Source organism: Hyaena hyaena, unplaced genomic scaffold (assembly GCF_003009895.1).
Source record: "Hyaena hyaena isolate Hyena2069 unplaced genomic scaffold, ASM300989v1 scaffold_250, whole genome shotgun sequence".
Taxonomy (NCBI): domain Eukaryota; kingdom Metazoa; phylum Chordata; class Mammalia; order Carnivora; family Hyaenidae; genus Hyaena; species Hyaena hyaena.
In genome coordinates, this window is record NW_024080882.1 from 1,885,231 (window position 1) to 1,898,330 (window position 13,100).

At 34.0% G+C, this 13,100-nt stretch overlaps 1 protein-coding gene across 3 annotated transcripts in view; it reads left to right on the plus strand.

Annotated features, from left to right (window-relative positions):
• The window catches only part of DTWD2 (DTW domain containing 2), a 169,452-nt gene extending 165,126 nt beyond the window's left edge, over positions 1-4,326 (plus strand). For all 3 annotated transcript variants that reach the window (XM_039244954.1, XM_039244951.1, XM_039244953.1), the window contains one exon: positions 3,202-4,326. In XM_039244954.1, the coding sequence (XP_039100885.1) occupies positions 3,202-3,372 (171 nt within the window). In that variant the 3' untranslated portion in view covers positions 3,373-4,326. The remainder of the gene's footprint in view (positions 1-3,201) is intronic.
• Positions 4,327-13,100: the final 8,774 nt, after the last annotated feature.

Genomic DNA, 13,100 nt, shown 5'->3' on the forward strand with positions numbered 1-13,100 from the left:
GTTCTGAACATAGGTGTTTTCTCTCTTTCCTGGGGAGGAAAGCTATGGCACACACACGTTTTTTTCCCTTGGTAACCTTTTATTAGGGGACTCCTAATGAAACATTAGGACAGTGAGGGAGAGTGGTAATTCTTTAGCTGGCTTTATTCTGTAGAGGTAGGTAAGGCTCCTCAAAATAAAGAACTTGGCATGGAATAGCCCTTTCAGTCTTTCTTCTTGAGCAGTTTCTCTGACACTCAGAATAGCAGTGTGAGCTTTGAAGCAGGTTTCATCACTTACCATCACCACTTTGTGCCAGGGAGTGGTTCCTATAATCTTCTTTGCTTGTTTGCTTATCTATAATACACCAGAAGGAATTACCTCTTAATATTGGGGTGGGAACTGAGTGGGATACGGTGTGTCAATCGCCTGTCACCAGGCGACTCCAGAAGAGTTAACCTCTTTGCTCTTTCTTGTCCTGCCCCCCTTCCACACTCCTGTTCTTCCCCATAAATTGACAAAAATTTTGAATTAAAGATTGGTAATTTTCATTCAGCTAGTATAAAATTTACCAGGGCTTTTCACACCTTGGAAAGCTTGAGCTTGGGAATATTTTAAATAGTAGAGCCATTTCTGCTTCTGAACCTGCATAGCTAGAGGTGGTAAAGCTTTGTGCACTAAGTGCCCGTAATTTGTAATAATGGGCCCCTGAGACTTGTCACTTTATACCTGCAGACAAAAGGGTTTAAAAACCACTGCTTTCCCCCCAAATAAACTTTTAGAAACAAACTTACTTCTTTGTTCCTCTGAAACTCTGTTTCTCATATAGCTTCACATTGCCTCAGATATAATGTTGTGAGCGTATACAGAAGCGTTATCATTTATTACCACGCAGTGTGCTGAACACGTTAAATGCATCCTGTTAGTATAACCTAAAAATGACCTTGTAAGGTTGACATTGTTCTCCTCATTTTATAGAGGAAGAAAATGAGACGAGGAGGGGTTCTATGGCTTGTGGTTATATCAGTGAAGACAGGCTCGATGCTCACTGCAGTCACAGAGCAGCCTGGGCTGATGGGGGCACTGTGTAGGCACGTCATTCTCCTTTCATCAAGGAAGGCATAAAGGGAGGTGGTAGAATCATACATGCTTTCCAAGCTACTGCCAGAGGTGGCACATTTCTTCGTGCTCACATTTCCTTAACCAAAGCAAGTCATGTGGCCATACCTAACTTCAAAGGGGGGTTGGAAAGTACAGTCTGACCATGTAACAAGAAGGACCGGTCTATTTGTGAACAGCCCTATTGGCGACCACAGAGATGGAGTGTGGGTCTAATCCAGATCTATCTCCAAAAATGATTCTCTTAATACCTCAGAGAATTGATAGAGTTTTATTTTCAGGAGGTAAAAGTTGGAGGCCCTTAACAATAGGAATATGAGCATTCTATCCATTAAAAATCTAATGGATGTCCTAAGTACCAATAGAAACTTCAGTCGTCTCAGTCTGTATAAAGTCCTCGGTATGTTTTCTAGGAATGACGTTTCAGAATCCAGTCAGTCCACTATGTTTACTCACTAGAGAAATATATATATTCACTTCCACATTCCCTCTCTTACTTGAAGAAATGAAGATATTAAAAGAAATTATGATAACATACATAGGGGGCTTTCCAAGATAATGCCACGCAGAGCTTTTCCACGATGTTTGTCTTTTGCTATTGGGTTATATCTGTTAGGGATTATATTTAGTTGCATGTAACAGAGCCTTTATTGTGGGGGTTGAACCATGTATATAGAGGCTTCTTTTTCTCCTGTAAATAAGTAATGTGAGGTGAGCAGTCCAGGGCCAGGCATCTCTTCTGTGTTTCTGTCCATCATTGTATTTGACTTTACTCTTTATGTTTATTGCACTCTAGTCATTTGATGGTTATCCCACCTCAAACAGTCCTGTTCCAGGCAAGCAGAATGCACAGAAGCCCCTGCCTGCTGAGTCTGTCCCACTTTAAAGAGTATTTCTGGAGGCCCACCCAAGGACCTCCACTTACCTTTCGTTATATGGGCTGTGTCATTAGCCAGTTAGTATGACTAGCTGGATACATGGGCACCTTGAATAACATTTGGAATAATAAGGAAGAAGAGAATGAGTGTGGAGAAGCAATACCAGTGGTTGCCACAATGTCTGAGTTCATTGTAAAATTAAAACTGTGAGGCTCTTTGCTGCCACTTACTTTGTATATGAGGGAGAATACATTTTCACATAGACCTTGTGACATTTTTGAGATTAAATCTATCAGGTTTTTTTTTTCTTTGTTCCTTTTATTTCTAAAAAGACAATCAGTTTCCTTAGGTTTGCTGTTGTGCTGTTGTTATTTGGAAGATTTAGATCAGGGGTCTCAGACCCAAGGAAAGCATCTAACTCAAAATGTTTTAAACACATGACATAGTGGGTTTTCTGTGGTTTTCTTTTTTGTTTTTTTTTTTTTTAGTTATTTTTATTTTTTACCTTGAAAAACTTGAGGTAGGGCATTTGCTCTAGTTGTGATTTTAACTTCTACCATACTTTATCGTATGGGTCTACCTGGCTTACATGTGTATATTATATGGTTGGCCCTGTAGGTATTTGAATTTAGACAAGTCCAGATACAGTTAGAATTATTTCACATGCACCCAAACCTGGGTATCTAACTTGTGTGTGGTCCTTGGACCGAGGTGAGAGAATTGGTAAACCTGTTACCCACGGCTGCCAGTCATCTGACTGTTAAGGGTAACAGGAAGCTTGCATCTGTCTGTGATTGAAACTGAGTTAACTAATTTGTATCTAAAGGTCTCTATTTGAAACTAATTTGACAATAAACTATTTGTAAAAAAAAAAATAAATAAATAAAGGTCTCTATTTTACTCTATTTATTACAGATTAAATTGATATAATGGCAACAGTTTTTTGAGGTGTTTGAATATATTAATATATGTAAATTTGGACTTTAACATCATTGTGGAAAATTAACTGTTTGTGTCTTTTTACTGGAACTCCTTAGCAGTATGTAATAAGTTAAAAGAAATTATATATTGAGATATCATCGTATATTTAGTAGATGCCTATTACTTTTCATGGTTAAAAGCCAATAATAAAAAGAAACATACTCCTGTTTCTGAAGAAAAAGCTAGATAGAATGTGATGATTTGTTACAGGTGCTATTTTAGTATCTTTTTTCTATCCTCACAGACTTTGCTTCGACCTCTTCAAGCTTTGTGCTCTTTCCAGCTGCAGCATGGTGCTCAGATTCGCCTCAGCAAGGAACACCTTCTGAAAAACGGATTATATCCTAAGCCAATGCCAAAGAACAAACGCAAGCTCAGGAAAATGGAACTGTTAATGAACAGTGTTAAAATTTAGTACTGTTGTTCCATGGTGCTAGTTATGGTGTCTTCTGCTGATAAAACCAGGTGACGTTTTCAGAAAATTTACATCTGTGGGTTTTTGACTGTCTTGAGTGAGAGCTGCACGCTAAACTTGCCCAGCAGAAGGAAGTCAACCAATAGCCATAAAAAAAGCAAGCAAACAAACAATTTCGCTGACCCAGTAAAAAGCAAGGTTTCATACTGAATTTGTTTTTAAAAAATGTGCCTCTAATACATTTTTCCAGAACCATAGTTTGAAATGTGTTTGAAATTAATTGTTGAATGAGGTTAGAAGTTTTTTTTCTTTTTTAAATAAAATGGGGAGAAATTATTGTACCTGATTGGTACGGTTTTGCTTTCATGAATGTTTAGAGATAATTAGATATAGACCAATAATAGAGGATACTTACATCAATATGCAATATTGTACATAAACTTTATAGTTTGAAATAATAATGATCACCAAATAGTTTAGATTGAATTTTTTTCATAGAATAATACAGCAGAATGAGGGAACTAAATAAATTCCTTTGGTACTAAACTTGAACTCAGCTATTATGACTTAAGCGTTACTATTAATTGCCCAAATTTTTTTGTATTAAGGTATATAAGTGGAATATAAGATCATTTTATTTTCAGGTATACACCATATTGATTTGATATTTATATACATCGCGAAAATAATCACCACGTAACATCCTTCGTACATACTTAGAACAACATTTTTCTCTTGTGATAAGAACTTTTAAGATCTAGTTTCTTAGTAACTTTCTAATATACGGTATTTGTAATTTTGAAGAATTATTAACTATAGTCACAATACTTTATAGTACATCCCCATGACACATTTGTTTTGAAATGGGAAGTTTGTTCCTTTTGACCCCGTTCACCCATTTTGCTCACCCCTCACCCTCTGCCTCTGGCAGCCTCCAGCCTGTTCTCTGTGTCTGTGAGCTTGTTTTTTTTGTTTTGTTTTGTTTTTAAGATTCCACATAAGTGATATCAAATGATGATTATTTTTCTCTATGTGACGTATTTCACTTACCATTATACCCTCCAGGTCCATCGATGTTGTTGCAAATGGCAATATTTCATTTTATTATGGCTGAATAATATTTTAATGTATATATACATACCATGTTTTCTTTATTCATCCATTGATGTCTAACTAGGTTATTTCCTTGGCTGTTGTAAATAATGCTTCAGTAAACATAAAGGTGCATCTTTTCAAGTTAGTGTTTTTGTTTTCTTTGGATAAATATTCAGAAATGGAATTACTGGATCACATGATATTCTATTTTTTACTTTTTGAGGAACCTCCATACTGTTTTTCATGGTGGCTGCACCAATTTACATTCCCACCAACAGTGCATCAGGTTTCCCTTTTCTCCATATCTGTGTCAGCCCTTGTTATTTCTCAATTTTTTCATTAGAGCCATTCAAACAGGTGTGAAGAGGCAGTTCATTGGAGTTTTGATTTGCATCTCCCTAATGATGAGTGATATTGAGCCTCTTCTCATATGCCTGTTAGCCCATCTATATGCCTTTTTTAGAAAAGTGTCCATTCGGTTCCTCTGCCCTTTTTTTTTTGCCTCCTTTTTATTCAAATTGTGTGTGTGTGTGTCTGGTTGAGTTGTAAGAGTCCTTTATATTTTTTTGTTACTAACCCCTTACAGTATCTGATATGCAGATATTTTCTCCCATCCTGGGGGTGGCCTTTTCATTTTATTGATGCTTTCATTTGTTGTGCAGAAACTTTTTAGTTTCATATAGCCCCACTTGTTTAGTTTTGCTTTTGTTGTTTTTGCTTTTAGTGCCTGATTTAAAAAATCATCACCAAGGCTGATGTCAAGGAGCTTACTGTCTTTGTTTTCTCGTCTTATGGATTTCACATCTTACATTCGTCTTTAATCCATTTTGAATGAATTTCATGTGTGGCATAATATAGCAGTCCAGTTTCATTCTTTTGCCTGTGGCTGTTCAGTTTTTCCAACATCATTTACTGAAGACCCTGTCCTTTCCCCATTGTATATTCTTGCCTCCTTTGTCATAGATTAATTGACCATACATGTGTGGGCTTATTTCTGGACTCTGTTCTGTTCCATGGATCTGTGTGTCTGTTTTTATGCCAATACCATACTGTTTGATAACTATAGCTTTGCAGTATAATGTGAAGTCAGGAAGTATGACGCCCCCCCCCCCTTTTGTTTTCTTTCTCAGGATTGCTTTGGCTTTTGGGGTGTTTGTGGCTCATTATGAATTTCAGGATTGTTTGTTCTATATGTATGAAAAATGCCATTGGAATTTTGATATGGATTGCAATGAATCTGTAGATTGCTTTGGGTTGTAGCCCTAATTTTGAAAAAGGTGCATGTCATTTGGTCATAGTACACATTTTTATTTTATTCATCAAATAGGTGTATTGACTTTGATAAACTTGTCATATGGAAACAACTGAAATAGAATATAATGTAACTATAATTTCAAGAATGTATTTTTCTAACTAGGGCTATTTAAATATTTTTTGGTGGGCAAAACCTTTCAATTTCAGAGAGAAAATTTTCCCCACCCTTTTGTGAAAATACTTACTGACATTTTATATACTATTAGAGACATGTATGTAATATAGACCTGTGTCTAACTTAAATCTACTGCAGTTGTATACCTGTATTGGCAAGAAGAGGGGATTTTGTTCTTTATTTATGATTTCTAGACTTTTTTGCATCTAGTATTAAGGTAAGGATAAAGTAACATGCGACCTAAAAGTAATCTTGCTGTAAATACATGCGCACATGTGATACATGAGTGGTTATTTTTGACCCTTTTCATCCATCTTTTTCTTATTGTTGGCCTAGATTAAGCTCTTCTTAAGAGCTTTAATTCTAGTCATAATTAGAATGCTAATAAATGTTTGGTGAAACTATGCAGAAAATATTTTAAAATATTAAACAAAAGTTAAATTTCTATCCTGTATTATGGACTTTTTAAAAAAATTAAAACACAAGTTGGCTCATTTAAAAAAAAGTTTACTTTGGGAGAGTGGGGGAGGGACAGAGAGGAGGTGGAGAGAGAGAATCCCAAGCAGGCTCCATCCACGTTGAGCTTGAGGTGGAACGTGATCTCACGACTTTGAGATCATGAGCTGAGCCAAAATCAAGGGTTGGTCGCTTAACCAACTGAGCTACCCACTACTATCAAATGACTATCTAGGTATAATAGAAAAGAAATAGTAATAGTAATGTATAATGGTTTCCTAACAAATGGGTTAAAATAATCTTACAGTAATTTTTTCACATTAAAATTAAATTTTATAAATTTATTTTATCCACGATTATTGCCTTTTTAAAAAAGATATTCTGATATATGACCCATATAAATCCTGAAATTGTATTTTAATTTATATTGATTTTTTAAGAATAATTACTACCTTTATCTTTTAACTACAGCATGTAGGGTCATTTTTGAACACTTACAAAAGCTTAAAGTTCAGTATTTTTGGAAATGTATAAACGTTTTTAAAGAAAGTTTATATAGTTCTCCAAATTATTTTACTGACCTCTTAAATTATTTTTTTATTTCTTACTGATCTCCTGACAAGATTATTCCATTTACTCTTCTCTGGTATTCAGTGCTTCTTTAGTCACTTGTTCTCATCAGGCAGTTTTAAATAAATTTTAAAACTATTCAGGTGCCTCAGGTTCAGTCGGATGAGTGTCCAACTTTGGCTCAGGTCACAATCTCACAGTTGGTGAGTTTGAGCCCCAAATGAGGCTTGTTGCTGTCAGCTTATACTCTCTCTCCCTCAAAAATAAATAAAACATTAAAAAAACCTATCATTAATAGGTTTAGTTATTAAAAATTCTTATAATGTATAGTATTAAAAATTCTTATAATATGTAGTATTATGTGAAGATTTTAACTGAAAATTTGATCTGGCTTTTAAAAGTCATTACTTTTTTAGGGGCCCCTGGATGGCTCAGTTGTTGAGTGTGGACTCCTCATTACAGCTCAGTTCATGATCTCACGTTTGGTGAGACTGAGCCCCACACAGCTCTGAGTTACACTGCAGACCCCACTTTAGATTCTCTCTCTTTCTCTCTGCCTGTCCCTCAGTTTGTGCATATGTGCTCTCAAAATAAGTAAACATTAAAAAAAATAAATAGAAGTTGCTACTTTTTTTACTGTGTTAGTTGGCTTTTAAATTCAGATGCTTTTTGTTTACTTGATTTTCCTGGACTAGTTCCATTATTTTTTTTATGGATTTATAGATGACAGTAGTCTATACATACCTACTCAAAGTATATACTTTGATGTTGGGTAGATTGTTTTGTGAATTGTTTTTTGAACCATGTAATTTAGAAGATAGTATTTCTTTATATACAAGGTGATTATGCAACACAGCGTGTTGGCTTGAAAATCACCATATAATGAGTGGTGTTATTTTCAGTTTCTTGCACTTGAGTTGAAGGCTTGAGAGCTATAGTATATGAAGCAAGTCACAGTGCTTGGCAGATTTCTCTAGGTTAGATTACAAGATTTCTCATGTGAAAACACGAGAGTTATATTAAGAAAAATTATGTTCCCCTTATTTTAAGACTTCAAACCCATCTTTCTTTAGCCATGACCATTATAGCATTAAGGCTTTCCTCCAAGATTTTGAAAGGAGCAAGCTTTTCACTACCACCATATTGAATTATATAGATGAGTACCTCTGCATAACTTCTTCAGTTTCTTCATCATGTATTCCCGGAAATTTATTGCCCTAAATTGACTGTTTAAAAAATGTGATTGTGTTATTAAAGAATCCTTTCCATTGAATATTGTTGAATTTCAGAAAAGTAAATTGTTGACCCTTAGATACAGTTGTCATTGGTATAGAAGTAAATGTTGATGCCCTAAGTAAAAAAAAACTAGATTTGACTTGGTGAACTCAAAAGTTTTATATAATGAGCCTTTTACTATGTAGATTTATTCCATAAAAGTATGTGTGAGTAGATATCTTTGTAAGTATTATTTAGATGGAATGAGACTTTGCATTTAATTGTGTCCCATAGTATAGAATGAATTATAACCTCTAAATGTGTTCCAACCTAAAGTTTTATATACTGGATTTGCTTAACATATTCTCTTTCCTTTTTCTTTTTTTCCTAGTTTTATTGAGGTATCATTGACAAATAAAATTGTGAGGTATTTAAAATATACTTATACAATGATTGTAAAAGGATTTTCTCTTTTTGAATTTTGAAATCTTGGTGAATTCTCTCCATAAAGTTAATTAACACATCCATCACCTCACATGGAAACTTTTTATGTGTGTGTGATAACATTTAAGTTCTGTCATGGCAGATTTCAGTTATACACTCCAGCGTTATCAACTATGTCCGCCATGTTCCCCCTCTTGTCTCCTCATACTTTCTTCTTCCCAGACTCCCCCTCCCCCTTCTCTCACTCTCCCTGTCCTCTTTCCTTTTCTACTATCCTTATCCTGTCTACTGTTTTTTATTATGTGTACAGATTATTTGTGTATCCTTGCCTAAGTAATTTCTTTAAAAGGTCTTGTAGTGGCCTTCACAGATTACAATTATATATTTAAAATTTGTGTAGAAAATCAGGCAGTGCTCCATGACTTACTGTGTGCTTATGACTTGTCTCCCTTACTCTGCTAAAAGCACAGTAGAGAAACGTGTAATCATTTATTAGTCTTTAGTATTTGTTCACTTGAATCAACAACATAGGAATTTTTTAAAGAAACTTTTAAATGTAGGAATTTTTAAAAAACTGAGGTAGATAGTGTTTGAATAAGAAATTATAATTTGCTCTTATTTAAATATATGTTAAGAAATTAAAACATTCTTCTTAATTCACTTATTTTAACTGAGGTATAGTTGACATATAACATTAATTAGTTTTCGGTGTACGTATAGTGATTTGAGTGTTATTTGTGTACACCATGAAATGATCACAATAAGCCTAGTTACTCGTTATCATATGAAGTTGTAAAATTTTTTTTCTTGTGATGAGAACTTTAAGATATACTCTCTTGATAACATTCAAGTATGCAATACAGTATTGACTATAATCACTATGCTGTACATTACATTTCCATGACTTATTTATTTTATAACTGGAAGTTTGCATCTCTTGAACATAGCCACCCATTTTGCCCACTTCCCAACCCCCCTCCTCTATGGCAACCGCCATTCTTTTCTCTATGTGTTTTATTTGCTTTTTAGATTCCACAGGTAAGTAATATCCTATGGTATTTGTCTTTTGTTGTTTGACTTACTTCATTTAGAATAAAATCCTCAAGGTCCATTTATGTTGTTGTTGCATATGGCAAGAGGTCATTCTTTTTTATGACTAAGTAGTACTCCATTGTATAATACCATATCTTCTTTATCCATTCATCCATTGATGGACCCTTGGGCTGCTTCTATAATCTGGCTATTGCAAACAATGCTGCAGTGAACATAGGGGTGCATGCATCTTTTCAAATTAGTGTTTTTGTTTTCTGTAGATAAATTCCCTGGAAGTGGAATTTCTAGATTGTATGGTAGTTCTACTTTTAATTTTTTTAAGAAACTTTGAAACATTTTTAAAAGAACATCTGCCTCAAGATTCTTTTCATTACACATGTACTCCTCACTAATTTTGCATGCTAATAGCATTTAGTCATCTCTCTCTCCACATGTTATTTACAAGGTGAAAAATCTCTTACTACATTTTTATATGTAATTTTATGGGAAACAGTTGATATGAAAAAGGCAATAATTTACATAATGTTATCAGATTTTATAAACATAACTGCCTATCATTTTGGATTTATTATATAGTTTTACTTCTAAAGTTGCTTCTTTCTTAAAATCAATGAAGAAATTTTTAAATGTATATGAAAAACCTTGATTTTAGATCCAAAATCCAAAAAGCTTCCCTTTTTTCTGTTTCTCAAATATCTGACAGAAATGAAAGAAATGTTTTAACAGCATATTTTAATACTTACTTTTTTAGTAACTCTCAGAACTCTCATAAATGCAAATTCTTTGTGGCAAATTCTATGTGACACATACTTTCATCCATGATGTATATAGTCTCTTATAAAAGAAAAATATTCATTTAATGAGTAAGGTAAAAATAAAGATTAGTTGAAATAATGAATGTCTTTAAGATAAAACACATTAACAAATTGACTGTTCCTTTAATTTGTGAAGTGTTTATTCAATAACTTAAAGTAGGAAAAATGGATTATGATGTCACTGTTTGATTTTTCATTTGTGCTAATTGATTTTATTATTTTTAAGAGTATTAGTACTTATTTTAGCTTAAAGTTTGTTAATGTCTTTACTGTTGGGATAAAATAATAGTGTTTACTTGGAACTAGACATGTGTGATTTATAATACCTATTATTCAGTTAATTATTAATACAATGTTAAACTTAATTTCCATTTTAAAGAAATAGTTAAATTACTAATGACTTAATAGTTATTTTACATAATGATTTTACTATTTTTTGTTGGTAGCAAAAGTTATTTGAAATGTTTTTGAAAATATAATTGCTATGTTTATTTTCTTGGTGATTCTCAATAACTTCATTATTAAAATATCCTAAATATTTGATTTGAAATGTATGAATTATTCCTACTGTTGAAGAGCAGAGTCTTTTGGGCAATATATCTCTGCATGCATCTACCATTATTCTGAATAATGGATATGATGATATTAGTAGTGAAATAGGCTTGGGGATCCATAAAAGGTTTCAATGGCATATAGTAAAAGTGTTTGTAATCTCTGTCTTTTATGTCTATTAGTAGATCTTTGTTTACTTCATATTTCTCAGTACTCAGTCCAGTAAACCATTTATTTAGTAGATATTTTTGTTTAGCTTTTACTCTGTGTCAGGCACTGTGTTCAGTATTAGAGGGATGTGGAAGACAGAGTATATATGTCTGAGAATTTGAAGTGCTGGTAGTTGGAGACAGATCATGATAAAATAATTTCATATATTGATAATTGCTATGGAAGAGGGTCCTAGAGTAGAATATAGCGAGACTTTAGTCACAGTTGGGAAAGGCCTTGCTAGAGGAGATGACATTTCAGTTCTGTGCTAAATGATGAGAAGGAAGCAGCACATAAATAATTCTTAAGGTAGTTTTTTTAAAAAGTTTAATTCCAGTATTTTTAACATACAGTGTTATATTAGTTTCAAGTGTGCAATTTAGTGATTCAGCATTTCTATACATTACTTAGTGCTCATCATGGTAAGTGTACTCTTAATCCCAATCATCTATTTCACCCATCCCTTCACCTACTTCCTCTCTGGTAACTATCTGTTTGTTCTCTATAGTTAAGAGTCTGTTTTTTGGTTTGTTTCTTTTGTTTCTTAAATTCCAGATAAGATTGAAATCATATGGTATTTGTTTTTTTCTGACTGATTTATTTTACTTACCATTATACTCTTTTGATTCATTCATGTTGCACATGGTAAGATTTCCTTCTTTTTTTATGGATGAATAATATTCCATTGTATATATACACTACCTCTTCTTTGTCCATTTATCAGTCATTGGGCACTTGGGCTGCTTTCATAATTTGGCTATTGTAAATAACGCAGCAATAAATGTAGTGGTGCATGTATCTTTTCGAATTAGTGTTTTCGTATTCTTTGGTTACATACCTGGTAGCATGATTACTGGATCGTAGATAATTCTACTTTTAACATTTTGAGGAATCTTCACACTGTTTTCCCTAGTGGCTGCACCAGTTTCTGTTCCCACCAGCAGTGCGTGAGGGTGCCTTTTTCTCTGCATTCTCACCAACACTTGTTGATTCTTGTGGGTTTCTAAAAAATGTTTTATTTATTTATTTTGAGAGAGAAAGAGAGAGAGCATGAGTAGGGGAGGGACAAGGGGAGAGGGAGAGAGAGATTTCTAAGCAGGCTCTGTTCTTTCATAGTAGAGCCACATGTGAGGCTTGATCCCACCAATAGAGAAATCATGACCTGAGCTGAAATCAAGAATTGGACACTTAACCAGCTGAGCCACACAGACACTCCAGACTCTTGTAGTTTTGACTTTAGCCATTGTGATAGGTGTGAGGTGATATCTCATTATGGTCTTGATTTGTCTTTCCTTGGGTTTATCTTCTTTGGAGAAATGTCTGTTCATGTCTTCTGCTCATTTTTTAATTGGATATTTTTTGGTGTTGTATAAATTCTTTATATATTTTGGATACTAACCTCTTAAGGAATTTTTTTTTAAGGACGTTATTTATTTTTTTAAGAGATCTCTACACCCAGCATGGTGGGGCTTGAACTCATAACCCCGAGATTAAAGAGTCTTGTACTTTACCAACTGAGCCAGCCAGGTACCCCAAGTAATTTTTAAGAGAAATAATAGTTCCGAGGGCTCAAAGGAGAAGAATTTTTAAAAGATATATGGGGTGTTAATGATAGCTATCTTGCTAGATTGGTAAACTTGTTTAAAGGGGAAAAAATGAGACAGTTTTTATCTAATTGCATTTTTTTTTCCCAGTGAAGAAAGTGGCAAAGTTCTCAAGGAAGCATAAAGAGGGATACTGAGGTGGATGTATGGAGAGAGAAGACATGAAATAGTTATGTAGAGAGTGGATTTACCAGGGGAAGGAGTAGGTTTGTTTGGGATTGTGGTGTGCCCCTTTCAAATACATGAATATGAATTTGAGGTAGATCTGGTCAGGATGGTTATGTG